Source organism: Caretta caretta, chromosome 8 (genome assembly GCF_965140235.1).
Source record: "Caretta caretta isolate rCarCar2 chromosome 8, rCarCar1.hap1, whole genome shotgun sequence".
In the NCBI taxonomy this organism is placed as follows: Eukaryota; Metazoa; Chordata; order Testudines; family Cheloniidae; genus Caretta; species Caretta caretta.
This window is the reverse complement of record NC_134213.1, coordinates 88,797,379-88,811,895: the sequence shown is the minus strand read 5'-3', so window position 1 is coordinate 88,811,895 and position 14,517 is coordinate 88,797,379. Positions and strand designations below refer to the sequence as shown.

Sequence of the window (14,517 nt, the reverse complement as noted above, 5' to 3'; positions counted from 1 at the left end):
GTTTGTGTGTGTATGGGGGTGGGGGGGATGTGAGAAAACCTGGATTTATGCAGGAAATAGCCCGACTTGATTATGTAAAGAGTTGTCACTTTGGATGGGCTAGCACCAGCAGGAGAGTGAATTTGTGTGGGGGGGTGGAGGGTGAGAAAACCTGGATTTGTGCTGGAAATGGCCCACCTGATGATCACTTTAGATAAGCTATTACCAGCAGGACAGTGTGGTGGGAGGAGGTATTGTTTCATATTCTCTGTGTATATATAAAGTCTGCTGCAGTTTCCACGGTATGCATCTGATGAAGTGAGCTGTAGCTCACGAAAGCTCATGCTCAAATAAATTGGTTAGTCTCTAAGGTGCCACAAGTACTCCTTTTCTTTTTGCGAATACAGACTAACACGGCTGTTACTCTGAAACCTGTCCATCTTGCTCATGCAGTTTCTGTTGAATTAACCATTTGTACAAAAGGCAATTATTTTTCTGATTCGGTTATGAACTCTTAAATAATGGTTGCTTTGAGTACAAACAGGAGCTTTTTCCTGTTACTGTGATCCACAAAGCTACTTCTTCATTTTAAAAACTTTACACAGTTTTAGCCAAGTTGTTCTGAAAAATTTAGTCCCCTTATGCAGTAGCTCACAATTTGTCATTTGTGAACTGCAGTACAGCTGGGCCCAGTATTGTCACAAATTAATTCATCAGGTCTATTATTCCATAAATGTGAAGCAGCTGTTACTCAAATCCAGCTTGATTATACATACCCTCTACTGTTTTACTCAGTTGGTTTACTCCAAACATTTTGTTGCTAAATCATACATTTGGATTTAACCACCCATACAAAGTGTATGTAAATATGCTTCATGCTGCAGCAATTAGAAAACCAATTGTTCAGAACATCAAAGGGTAAAAACACATGTATGTTTTAACAAGAGCGGACTACTAAATAGGGTATAATCTTTTTCATGCATATACATGACTCCCATTGGTGCTAGTGGAAATCTCATGCACACATCAAAAGAAGAATCTGCCCCAGTCTAAAGAAATGATAAATTTACGGTTTAAGCATTATGAAATTTGAAATCTGTGGAGAATATTTCATTATTAATATTGTACATTTATATAGGCACTTCATCCCAAAGATTCCGAATGTTTCACAAAACATACATTCAGCACTACTTACTGACATGCAGCTACCTCTAGGGTGGAAGATGGTTGCCAGCCAGTACACAGTACCATACTAGGGGAACGCAAATGTTGACCAGGAATTCTGAAGGGAAACTATTTTTAGGAAAAGTGATGTGTAGGGTTTTTAACATTCACAAAGACTGATCAGGACCTGGGTTTTTAAAGGTCTTTTCCAAAAAACCCCACAGTAAAGTGCATGATACTGAGTTTATCTACATCAGAAGAGCTTAGTTAACACTGCCAGGATTCAAATTTGTTATTACAGGGAGTCTGAATATGCCAAATCTCACGGACAGATCTCTTATCCCTATCACTGAGTTGACATGAATGTGGCTATTATTCCTTATTCAGTATACAAATATCACTCCCACTGATGCTAATGGGAGAGACGCACACACGGTAAGACTAAACTACCCAACATTGCCTTTCTGTGGTTATTAACAGCTCTGGAGATCACTGTGCTTGATTTATGCGTTGAACAAGTACAGCAGATGTAGTAACTTCTCTCTCTGCCTCAGCTGAAAGAGTAGTGTGGTTGTCATACTATTCAGTGCTTGGCTTCTCTGCTTTTTTTCAACTAACAGAAATGGGGGAGGGAGCACGGAATTTGGTCACCTATTCATTAAAAAATGGACTAGATTATCAATTCATTAATGCAACACCTGACAGCCATGCTAAAAACTTTCAGTCACTTCTGATTTGGACTTGAGTTGAATTGGCAACTTGGAGAGGAAAGATTCTGTGGGCAATTATCAGTCTCCTGAGCCATCTAGTAACCTCTTTTTGATACCTAGAAATTTAAAATTTTTATTAAAGCTAATGTTAAAAAATTATATAGTACATAGGTTAAGAAAAGAGTGTCTGTATATCTGGGTATAGTGCTTAGATTATCCACAAATACAACGTTTGTTTTTAAAGTCATAAGATACATACAGTGCATAAACAGCAATAACCCACATTTAGGTTGTCATAAATATAAAGGGAAGGGTAAACCCCTTTAAAATCCCTCCTGGCCAGAGGAAAAATCCTCTCACCTGTAAAGGGTTAAGAAGCTAAAGGTAACCTCGCTGGCACCTGACCAAAATGACCAATGAGGAGACAAGATACTTTCAAAAGCTGGGAGGAGGGAGAGAAACAAAGGGTCTGTGTCTGTCGGTATGCTGCTTTTGCCGGGGATAGACCAGGAATGGAGTCTTAGAACTTTTAGTAAGTAATCTAGCTAGGTATGTGTTAGATTATGATTTCTTTAAATGGCTGAGAAAAGAACTGTGCTGAATAGAATGACTATTCCTGTCTATGTGTCTTTTTTGTAACTTAAGGTTTTGCCTAGAGGGATTCTCTATGTTTTGAATCTAATTACCCTGTAAGATATCTACCATCCTGATTTTACAGAGGTGATTCCTTTACTTCTATTTACTTCTATTTCTATTAAAAGTCTTCTTGTAAGAAAACTGAATGCTTTTTCATTGTTCTCAGATCCAAGGGTTTGGGTCTGTGGTCACCTATGCAAATTGGTGAGGATTTTTACCAAACCTTTCCCAGGAAGTGGGGTTCAAGCGTTGGGAGGATTTTGGGGGGAAAGACGTGTCCAAACTACCTTTCCCAGTAAACCCAGTTAGAGTTTGGTGGTGGCAGTGGATATTCCAAGGGCAAAGGATAAAATTAATTTGTACCTTGGGGAAGTTTTAACCTAAGCTGGTAAAAGTAAGCTTAGGAGGTTTTCATGCAGGTCCCCACATCTGTACCCTAGAGTTCAGAGTGGGGGAGGAACCTTGACATAGGTGAATACATTTAAGAATACAGTTTAGATGTTAGTATCCAAGTATTCGGGTACATCACTCATGAGAAGTTTATACAGAAAGTTGATTGTGGAAAGCAAATATAGCAATGAGTGAAGATTGTCCCTCAGTAATTAAGAATTTAGGGTAGGTTGTCCATTTAGGAAGTACAACCCATGAGGGAAGTATTTCAGTTACTTTCCCTACTGCACTTCTAATCGTCACGCCAGATCATCCCTTCTGGTATTGCCGATGTCTGGTGATATGTTCTACGTAGATGTCCCTCGACCATCTGATGTCATCCTACACCATGAGTTGCCACATCAGCCGAGCGTAGCGCTGACCGAGTCCACGTTCTCTCAACACTCGCTCGTTCCTGGGGTCCCATTATTAAACCAACTCCATACCCAAGTTGGGGGCTATAATGAAACTATTGTCAGTTCCTTAACTATAGAACCTTAATTTACCAGTACAGCTGCACACCACCAATATGACTCTGGGGCAAACAGCTAAATTACTCATTAATAATGAGTGAAGTATGAATTCACAAAAGTTAGAAAATGCAAATCGAGGCTTCCATGTACACCTTTACTCTGTGCCTTTGTATTTATGCATTTTGGTAGGGTCTTCCCACTACATATCTACTTCAGAGCGGTGTTGTGAGGATTAGTCCTTACACAAGCAAAATTACGATTTAACTGAGAGTTTTGCCCGAGTAAAGTCTGTGGGGCTGGAACCTTAATATCTGCAAAGTGATTTGAAGATAAGAAGTGGCGCATAAGGCCCCAAGTCAGCAAAACACATAAGCCTGTATGTAAGTTAAGCACATGTTTCAGTGCTTTGCTGAATCAGAATCTAAGTGCCAGTTACTTATTAATTGTATAATACTTTTACAATACTGGTTAATCTGACATACTGTTGAGGAAACATTTTATGTCAATTAATTAATTTTGCTTTGTGTCCATTATGTTTCACTTTAACAAAACACTGCAGCTAGCTATCAGAAACTTAGCACTGACATTCACTCATCCTTATTGTTCTCCTTAGGAGACGTTTCAGCTGCTTTCTTGATTAAGAGCCAACCTATAATGGAGGATCTTCATTTCTCTTTCATTTGAATCAAGTAAGTACTTGCCATTCCCACTGAGGGCAGTAAAATTTCCTGATTAGGAGATACAAGCAAGATATTTTAATTTCCACTTAAGCAGATGGTTAGGTTGCCATAGACAGTTAAATCAAAAATATGATAGCAGTTGACTGAATGCACTGTCCCATTTTTGAACAATAAGGACTACATAGTCAGTGAGTGTTCAGTGCTTGCCAAAATGGGTAATTTTCACTCACCAAGTCAGAGGTCTGTTCTTCTTTCACTCTTTCCTAGACTGCCTATAAGAAAAATAAATTGTTCTGTATCTTCAAACACTGTAGGAAGCAGTAGTTTCAATACTAGGTTGTCTTATAATTGGATCTCTTGACAACTACTGATAATTTCTATATGCCTTAAATAGTCACTCAGGATTTTTCTAAGGCTATTTAGCTTCCTTAATTTGTGCAAATATTTACTCTTTGTTTAATTCTTTATTTAATTTACTCTTTATTTAATTCTTTGTTAACTTTGTCTTTCTGTTACCTAGGTCTGTATTGCTTTATTTCAAAATGATCTTGTGACCCAGTAAAGTGACCCGAAAGACCAGTACAGTTTGAAAGAATGATAGAAGAAAATTCTAAGAAACCACTGGGCACAAATTGTTTTCTGGAATAAACCACTATCCCTCCTTTCCACCTTTTGGGAGCTCTGGAATAGATGTTGCAGCTATGGTCTTAGGATTCATAGAAAAGATGGAAAGGCCATAAAGTCAGATGGAAAAGACCATCAAGATGAGATCATCAGGTATATCCTCTACCACATCAGGATATATTCCTGCACAGAGGGCATAGCTGATTTTCCACTATCGCTACACTTGATCTGAAATAGCAGTCTGAAAATGGCCCATTCCTGCCTGGATATTGGGAGACTATATGGTCAAAAATAAAACAAAATAGTTAGCATTAGGGACAGATTCTGCTCAGTTGCACCCACAAAGTTCCTTTGAGATCAGTTAGAGTGCATGGATGTAACTAAAGGAGAATTTGGTCCATATGTTAAATAATAGTAGGAAAAAAAGAACATTTAAAGAAAGACAAGCTACAGTGATAGGGTGAGATTTAGCTCTGCACTGGCACAGGTGCCGACACAGTTATAGAGAGGAGATGGCTTGTGTCTCCTCAATTCAGGGGCTACCAGGGCCTAGTGGGGTTGCTGGTGAAGGATAAGTTGAGTCCTTGCTTCAGTGGTCCATATGGGCCATGCGGGAGGTGCAGAATCACTGGAGTGCAGGTCCCTGATCAACCCCATCCCTCCTCTGGTACATTATACCCCCACTGTGCCTATGCTCTGCTTTGGGCCTGCCCCAAAGTGACCCTTGTGCTAAGGATTGCTGTGTAGGAAGAGCAGAGCTGGTAGAGTCCCATTCCCTCCCCCATGCATCCATGGGAGTTTTAATTAATTAGCTTGCATTTCGGTAGTATCTGGAGGCCCCAGTCTGGACTAGTAGGCCTTTTACAAAAATGGGAGCAACAAGATAGTCCCTGGCCCAAAGAGTTTACAGTCTAGTGGCCCAACACTGCAATGGGATCCACTAGCATGGGGCTCTGTGTCCATATGGAGCCTGAGTGACTTCAAGCTAATAGGACTCCACATGGACTCAGGATTTTGAATTAGCAGATCTGATGACAGGATCTGGGCCTAATTCAAGACAAGATGGAGCCCAGTGAGTGTAATAAAAAATTGGGAGGAGCAGAGGAGGAAGAATGAGAGAAGCTAAACTGAATATCCGTGCTTTTGTAGGTTTAAATCTCAACTTTCTATGGAGCTTTATATGATTTGATTGTTTTCTACCACATGATGGTGGTGTTGCTTCTCATTTTAGGCTTGAAAATTGGCTTCAGATTCCAGTTGGAGCGGTAAAATTATTCAGTGCAGCCCAATGATAACACATTTGTTTAACAAATGTTAGTGCAATTTTCATGTTATTTTTGTAACTAGATATAATAAGGCTATCTCTTCATTAGAAAACAGATCTGCTGCACTTTAGGAAGGATAGTCTCCCCATCATCCACCATTTTTCCAGTCATCCCAGATCCTTGTGTCTCTGAGAATCTTACTGAGTTCTGATTGCCTGATAGTGTTTTTTTTTTCAGTAAGACAAAGATGACACTTTGCCTGAAAAGCAAAATATGCAATTCAGACTTTTCTCTTTGAGTCATTTAACATCATTCTACATAATTAAACTCCTTGTTCTTATAAAGGCAACTTGGCAGGCATTATGTTATATGTAATGTGATACTATTTCATCTCTGTGTAGGTTTCAGCTTGTGCTAGCTCACAGGGATCATGCTTGTCAGCTGGGTAACCATCTTGTTCAGGGAAAGCGATTCCTAGAATGAAATAGTGATCAGTTATTTAGCTACTGTAGTAAAGTCTGCCAGAGTGTCCCGGAGCTCTAAACTTGCTGGGACAAAGATCAAGACATGATAGTGTGGCCCAGAAATATTTGGCTACATCATTTGCACAAAGGGCGTGTGAAATCAGCCCAGTAGGCCCCCTGAGGATTGCCCTTGAGTAGAGGGAATGCCAGAGATGATGTGAAGCCAACATACAAGGTCTACGCCACCATATCACTGGTGAATAAGGACATAGCAAAAAGATCTTTGTGTTCCGCAATCCCCAGCCACTGGAATGGTCCTTTTGGGCCATAGGCAGCAGGATGGGATATAGAGCAGGCCCAAAGTATCAGCTATAAGTTGCTACAAGGTCTAACCTGCCCAGCAGCCATTCTAAGGAAACTGCCGAATTGGCATAAAGTCAAACTTTTACATCCCCCTCCAGTTCTGCCCAGAGTACAGCTGGTCTGGATAGGCAGGTATAACTCGCTCAACAAGATACAACTTCATTCAGATTTCTCTTGGACACTGTAAACTAACGGACATACACGTTCATATAATAAGATTGCTACTGTCCCATGCAGTCTTGGATTACCATTAGCAGTCTGAAAACAAACAGGCATGGGAAAGAAAACTGAACACTTTTGCCACTTTATGGGCAAGAAGACAGAAGTATAAAACAGTCTTGCCTTGTCATCATTGTCATTTTCATCATCTGTTTATGGAATCTCCCACCATGTGCTAGGCACTTTCTAGACTTTCAGGAAGGGATAGTGCCTGCCCAGAGAAACTCACGATGCCAGGGTAGATAGTCAGATGGACAGAGGTTAGGGGAAGAAGAACAGCAAATAGGGACCTAGATTCACTGTAGGAACTATGGCAGAAGCAGTTTCTTAAGGGAGACTTAAAATGTAGACAGGGCAAGGGCCTTGCAGGTGAGCTGAAGGAGGGCTATGTGGAATATAGCACAGAGGCGATTGTTCAAACAGGTGACAGACAGACTCATGAGGCTTGGAACAGGGACAGTGTGCAGAGACAGTGAAGAGCCCTTTGCCAGACCACACTAATAACTTCTTTCCTCCTCTCTTTGACATTTTTGGTTGATCCTACAATCGGTCCATGCGTATAACTCCTGCTGAAGTCAAAGGGAGTCTCTGACTTCCCCAAAGTCTTCAGAATTGGGCCCTCACTTGTCAGATAGCAGCATTTTGTAACCGTTTTCCTGCTGTGCTAATACAGAACATTTTGATTAGTGCTGGTGAAGAATAAAAGATAAACCATTTAAAATTCTCCATGATTTGATTAGTGATGGCAGAGACACTGATTAGGTAAACTCCTAGAGAACAGTTGAAGAGGACAATTTGGCCACATGAAATGAGGGCAGGATTTATACTGTGTAACAAGTAGAAAGCATGATTTAAATGATTCACCTTAAATCCCAGCAAAAGTTCAGGTCATTGCTTTTTCTCAACCAAACCAGCTATTTTACTTATGTGCAATCTTATTACATAACAGCATAGCTCTGATCTTGATAAAATTGATATTAGTTTTTGCTAAGATCATGTGAAATAAACATAATTCATTCTATAATAAAATTACTAATGTATAGTTCAATTAATTTAATTGAATTAATTATATTAATGTACAGCATCCTATCAGTGTACCTTGGAAAGAAGATACATAATAATATTCATATTTCACATCCATCTAGGATATTCCACCAAATCACTTTGCAAACATTGATTAATTAAGCTTCTCAGTCCTCCTGGTGAGGTTGGGAAGTATCATTATCCTCCTCTGACTTGAGCTAACAGAGTAACTGATAGAAGTAGCAGGTTGTCATCTTCTATGTGGACCAGCACTAGAGAGGGATCGAACACCTTGCTGGTGGGTTTCACAGATGTTTGCTGACAGCAGAGGAATGGTGAGACTCAGGACTCTTGGGTTCCATTCCATATTTTGGAAGAGAGTGTTCACTAGTGAGCACAACTCTTCCACTTGTTCCTCTCAAGCTTGATCTTTTTTGCCCCATCCTCGTGAACCCTGTCCTCCCCATGCCCAGTCGAGTCTCTTGACCAGTCAGTTTCAGATCCCTCCCCCACTCCTTGCACAACCTCTCTCTTTTCTCCCCAGTCTCCAGTTGTCCCCCATTCACCTACGTTCTCCATTGCCAAAGGCTCCCAGTCTCCCTCCCTGGGCTCCTCATCTAATCTACTCCTCCTTCCCCACAGCTCTGTCCCAGTCTCTTTGCCCAGCCAGTCTGTCTCTTCTGAGCTCAGACTAGGTAACTGAATGGTCTCATAGCCTTTCTTCTCCACCAGCTCCCAGCCCTAGTGACCTTGCCCAGCTGGTCCCAGTCTCCTCCTATAGCTCCCAGTCCTAGTCTTCCTCTCTCCCATACAGCATCCAGTCTTAGTCATGTGTTGTCATCCCACAAACTCCTTGTCCTGATATACTGCCCGGCACTCCACCTCAGCTCTGGCTTTTGTCTTCAAGTCCAGGCAGCTTCCTCCTCTGCACTGTCTAGGCATTAGCAGGGGAGACAGGCTCCCTGCTCTCAGTTCTGGTGCCCAGCCCCAGTGCGTCCTGCAGTAGCTCAGAGCTGTAGTTGCAAGAAAAAGTCCTGCTCCATTGTGGGATGGAAAATACTCAGTGTGGATGGAATCTTTGGAGTTTTTAACTGCAAAACCCTGGCAAGTCTTTACTGAGTATGTGTGAACAATGATTTTTCAAAGGCTTATCATTTGCCAAATTTGAGCAGATTTTCCCAAGAATAGCAAAGGGCACACCCGTGGCACAAATGCTTCTCTCTGCCAGTTTTCAAGTCCTTGCTCCAGAGCAAGTGAATGGTAGAGTCTCTCAAAGAAAAGGTCACCAGAATTTTTAGCAATGGCATAATAAAAGAATGTATTTTTCCCTAACCTCATTCTCAGAAATGTCTGAACCATTTTGGCTGAAATTTTCCAGAAAAAATTCAGTCTGAGACAGACATCCAGAATGGAAAATTTCAGCCTAAATGGTTAAAATTTGGCAAAATTATAAGCAGCTCTATGGGAAGGGTCTTATAATGGGAAGGGTCAGGCAAATTTAATAGTAAGTGGCGGTACCATCTCATCTATAATTAACCTAGTATCAATTTTTTTTAGCAAGAGTTATTTAATTTTTCCTAAAAATCTCCTTCAACAACTCTAATTTTAGAATATAAGAGCATTCTATATAGAGAATCAGAAATGCCAAATGTGGCATAGTAACATGTTGAAAATCAAATCAGCGTTGATGATGCTGATGGAAATATGCCAGCCTACCCACATTTATATAGTCAAAGAGCAGTCTGGATGAGTAATGGTTTTCAGTGCCAGTTACCTATATTTTCAGTTTAATGTGTATATGGAACAGGTGCCCTGAGCCCCTCCCACACCCCAGAGCCCTCACCCCCAGCCAGAGCCCTCATTCCCCTCCCCCCCCCCACATTGTGCAATACAGGGAAACTGTTAAACACTTACTATTTCCAGTCCATTTTTACATTATTTAAAAATATATATATCGGCTTACAAGGCGTGGGGGAGGGGTGGAGAGGGGGGGACTTGAACCCATTCTGGTCACCACCAAAAATTATACAAACCTGCTGCCCCTGGGAACTATATGTGTAAATGGCACTAGAGGTTACTAAGCCCTGGTCTACACTAGGACTTTAGGTTGAATTTAGCAGCGTTAAATCGATTTAAACCTGCACCCGTCCACACAATGAAGCCCTTTATTTCGACTTAAAGGGCTCTTAAAATCGATTTCCTTACTCCACCCCTGACAAGTGGATTAGCGCTTAAATCGACGTTGCCGGCTCGAATTTGGGGTACTGTGGACACAATTCGATGGTATTGGCCTCCGGGAGCTATCCCAGAGTGCTCCATTCTGACCGCTCTGGACAGCACTCTCAACTCAGATGCACTGGCCAGGTAGACAGGAAAAGAACCGCGAACTTTTGAATCTCATTTCCTGTTTGGCCAGCGTGGCAAGCTGCAGGTGACCATGCAGAGCTCATCAGCACAGGTGACCATGATGGAGTCCCAGAATCGCAAAAGAGCTCCAGCATGGACCGAACGGGAGGTACGGGATCTGATCGCTGTTTGGGGAGAGGAATCCGTGCTATCAGAACTCCGTTCCAGTTTTCGAAATGCCAAAACCTTTCTGAAAATCTCCCAGGGCATGAAGGACAGAGGCCATAACAGGGACCCGAAGCAGTGCCGCGTGAAACTGAAGGAGCTGAGGCAAGTCTACCAGAAAACCAGAGAGGCGAACAGCCGCTCTGGGTCAGAGCCCCAAACATGCCGCTTCTATGATGAGCTGCATGCCATTTTAGGGGGTTCAGCCACCACTACCCCAGCCGTGTTGTTTGACTCCTTCAATGGAGATGGAGGCAATACGGAAGTAGGTTTTGGGGACGAAGAAGATGATGATGAGGAGGTTGTAGATAGCTCACAGCAAGCAAGCGGAGAAACCGGTTTTCCCGACAGCCAGGAACTGTTTCTCACCCTAGACCTGGAGCCAGTACCCCCCGAACCCACCCAAGGCTGCCTCCTGGACTCAGCAGGCGGAGAAGGGACCTCTGGTGAGTGTACCTTTTAAAATGCTATACATGGTTTAAAAGCAAGCATGTGAAAGGATTACTTTGCCCTGGCATTTGCGGTTCTGCCTTTGCAAAAGGTTTCTGGGGAGGGCAGCCTTATTTCGTCCTTCATGGTAGGACACTTTACCACTCCAGGCCAGTAACACGTACTCGGGAATCACTGTAGAACAAAGCATTGCAGTGTATGTTTGCTGGCATTCAACCAAAATCCGTTCACGCGGTGGGAGGAGGCAAAATGCGACCTTGTAACGAAAGCACATGTGCTATGTATGTAATGTTAACAGCAAGGTTTACCCTGAAAGAGTGTAGCGACTGTTTTATAAAATGTGTCTTTTTAAATACCGCTGTCCCTTTTTTTTTCTCCACCAGCTGCATGTGTTTCAATGATCACAGGATCTTCTCCTTCCCAGAGGCTAGTGAAGCTTAGAAAAGAAAAAAAAACGCACTCGCGATTAAATGTTCTCCGAGCTCATGCTGTCCTCCCACACTGACAGAGCACAGACGAATGCGTGGAGGCAAATAATGTCAGAGTGCAGGAAAGCACAAAATGACCGGGAGGAGAGGTGGAGGGCTGAAGAGAGTAAGTGGCGGGCTGAAGATAGGGCTGAAGCTCAAAGGTGGCGGCAGCGTGATGAGAGGAGGCAGGATTCATTGCTGAGGCTGCTGCAGGACCAAACCAGTATGCTCCAGTGTATGGTTGAGCTGCAGCAAAGGCAGCTGGAGCACAGACTGCCACTGCAGCCCCTCTGTAACCAACCGCCCTCCTCCCCAAGTTCCATAGCCTCCACACCCAGACGCCCAAGAACGCGGTGGGGGGGCCTCCGGCCAACCAGCCACTCCACCACAGAGGATTGCCCAAAAAAAAGAAGGCTGTCATTCAATAAATTTTAAAGTTGTAAACTTTTAAAGTGCTGTGCTTAAAGTGCTGTGTGGCATTTTCCTTCCCTCCTCCACCACCCCTCCTGGCATACCTTGATAGTCATCCCCCTATTTGTGTGATGAATGAATAACGAATGCATGACTGTGAAGCAGCAATGACTTTATTGGCTCTGCAAGCAATGATTAAAGGGAGGAGGGGAGGGTGGTTAGCTTACAGGGAAGTAGAGTGAACCAAGCGGCGGGGGGGTTCATCAAGGAGAAACAAACAGAACTTTCACACCGTAGCCTGGCCAGTCATGAAACTGGTTTTCAAAGCTTCTCTGATGCGTACCGCGCCCTCCTGTGCTCTTCTAACCGCCCTGGTGTCTGGCTGCGTGTAACCAGCAGCTAGGCGATTTGCCTCAACCTCCCACCCCGCCATAAACGTCTCCCCCTTACTCTCACAGATATTGTGGAGCACACAGCAAGCAGTAATAACAGTGGGAATATTGGTTTCGCTGAGGTCTAAGCGAGTCAGTAAACTGCGCCAGCGCGCCTTTAAACGTCCAAATGCACATTCTACCACCATTCTGCACTTGCTCAGCCTGTAGTTGAACAGCTCCTGACCACTGTCCAGGCTGCCTGTGTATGGCTTCATGAGCCATGGCATTAAGGGGTAGGCTGGGTCCCCAAGGATACATATAGGCATTTCAACATCCCCAACAGTTATTTTCTGGTCTGGGAATAAAGTCCCTTCCTGCAGCTTTTGAAACAGACCAGAGTTCCTGAAGATGCGAGCATCATGCACCTTTCCCGGCCATCCCACGTTGATGTTGGTGAAACGTCCCTTGTGATCCACCAGAGCTTGCAGCACTATCGAAAAGTACCCCTTGCGGTTTATGTACTCGGCGGCTTGGTGCTCCGGTGCCAATATAGGGATATGGGTTCCGTCTATAGCCCCACCACAGTTAGGGAATCCCATTGCAGCAAAGCCATCCACTATGACCTGCACATTTCCCAGGGTCACTACCCTTGATATCAGCAGATCTTTGATTGCGTGGGCTACTTGCATCACAGCAGCCCCCACAGTAGATTTGCCCACTCCAAATTGATTCCCAACTGACCGGTAGCTGTCTGGCGTTGCAAGCTTCCACAGGGCTATCGCCACTCGCTTCTCAACTGTGAGGGCTGCTCTCATCTTGGTATTCATGCGCTTCAGGGCAGGGGAAAGCAAGTCACAAAGTTCCATGAAAGTGCCCCTACGCATGCGAAAGTTTCGCAGCCACTGGGAATCGTCCCAGACCTGCAACACTATGCGGTCCCACCAGTCTGTGCTTGTTTCCCGAGCCCAGAATCGGCGTTCCACAGCATGAACCTGCCCCATTAGCACCATGATGCATGCATTGTCAGGGCCCATGCTTTCAGAGAAATCTGTGTCCATGTCCTGATCACTCACGGGACCGCGCTGACGTCGCCTCCTCGCCCGGTATCGCGTTGCCATGTTCTGGTGCTGCATATACTGCTGAATAATGCGTGTGGTGGTTAATGTGCTCCTAATTGCCAAAGTGAGCTGAGCGGGCTCCATGCTTGCCGTGGTATGGCGTCTGCACAGGTAACTCAGGAAAAAAGGCGCGAAATGATTGTCTGCCCTTGCTTTCACGGGGGGGGGAGGGAGGGAACGGGGGGCTGACGATACCCAGAACCACCCGCGACAATGTTTTAGCCCCATCAGGCATTGGGATCTCAACCCAGAATTCCAATGGGCAGCGGAGACTGCGGGAACTGTGGGATAGCTACCCACAGTGCAACGCTCCGGAAGTCGACGCTTACCTCGGTACTGTGGAAGCGCTCCGCCGAGTTAATGCACTTAATGCACTTAGAGCATTTTCTGTGGGGACACACACACTCGAATATATAAAACCGATTTCTAAAAAACCGACTTCTATAAATTCGACTTAATTTCGTAGTGTAGACTTAGGCTAAGTGTTACTACGTGTTCCAGGTCTACAATAAGTTTACAATGCCTCAAAAAAATGTACAATAAAAAATTAGCCTTGGGCTAATGAAATGGTGTTTGGGTCCAGATTAAGTCTAGGTTAAGGTTTAGGATTCAAGTTTGAGACCAAACTAGGTTTAAGGCTCACATTTGAATTTAATGACATCAAACTTTCATGAACTGCTCTTGCAAAATTTCAGTCCAAACTGGCAGAAATCTTATGCAACCAGCTAAACTCATGAGATTTCAGCTCTCTTGAATGGTAAAAGAAACCATACAAAACCATATATTTTTGTGATATTTCCACTGAACCCACCCCCTTTCCTGTTTTAGATCCAACCCAGACCCAAAACCACAAGAGTGAGCTGAGATCCCTGGATCTGAACTTGTGGCATGCCTTAATACAATACTGTAGATTACAATAAGTAACCCCACAAACTACAATAAAACAATGCTAGGACTGAGATGTAAATGAAATTGGTGAGTTCACAAAGTGCCCTTAACTCAGTGCCCTTGTCCAGGGCTGGACTAATGTATGGACAAACTAGGCACGTGCCTGGGGTCCACATGGGGTGGGGGTGGGCTAGGCCTAACAAATA

General features: G+C 43.6%; 1 protein-coding gene across 1 annotated transcript; it reads left to right on the top strand.

Annotated features, from left to right (window-relative positions):
* The first annotated feature begins 10,383 nt into the window (after positions 1-10,383).
* Positions 10,384-12,022, top strand: LOC142073027 (uncharacterized). The gene is made up of 2 exons (XM_075131750.1): positions 10,384-11,046; positions 11,434-12,022. The coding sequence occupies exons 1-2, from the start codon at positions 10,467-10,469 to the stop codon at positions 11,553-11,555; spliced, it is 702 nt and encodes a 233-aa protein (XP_074987851.1). The 5' UTR covers positions 10,384-10,466; the 3' UTR covers positions 11,556-12,022.
* Positions 12,023-14,517: the final 2,495 nt, after the last annotated feature.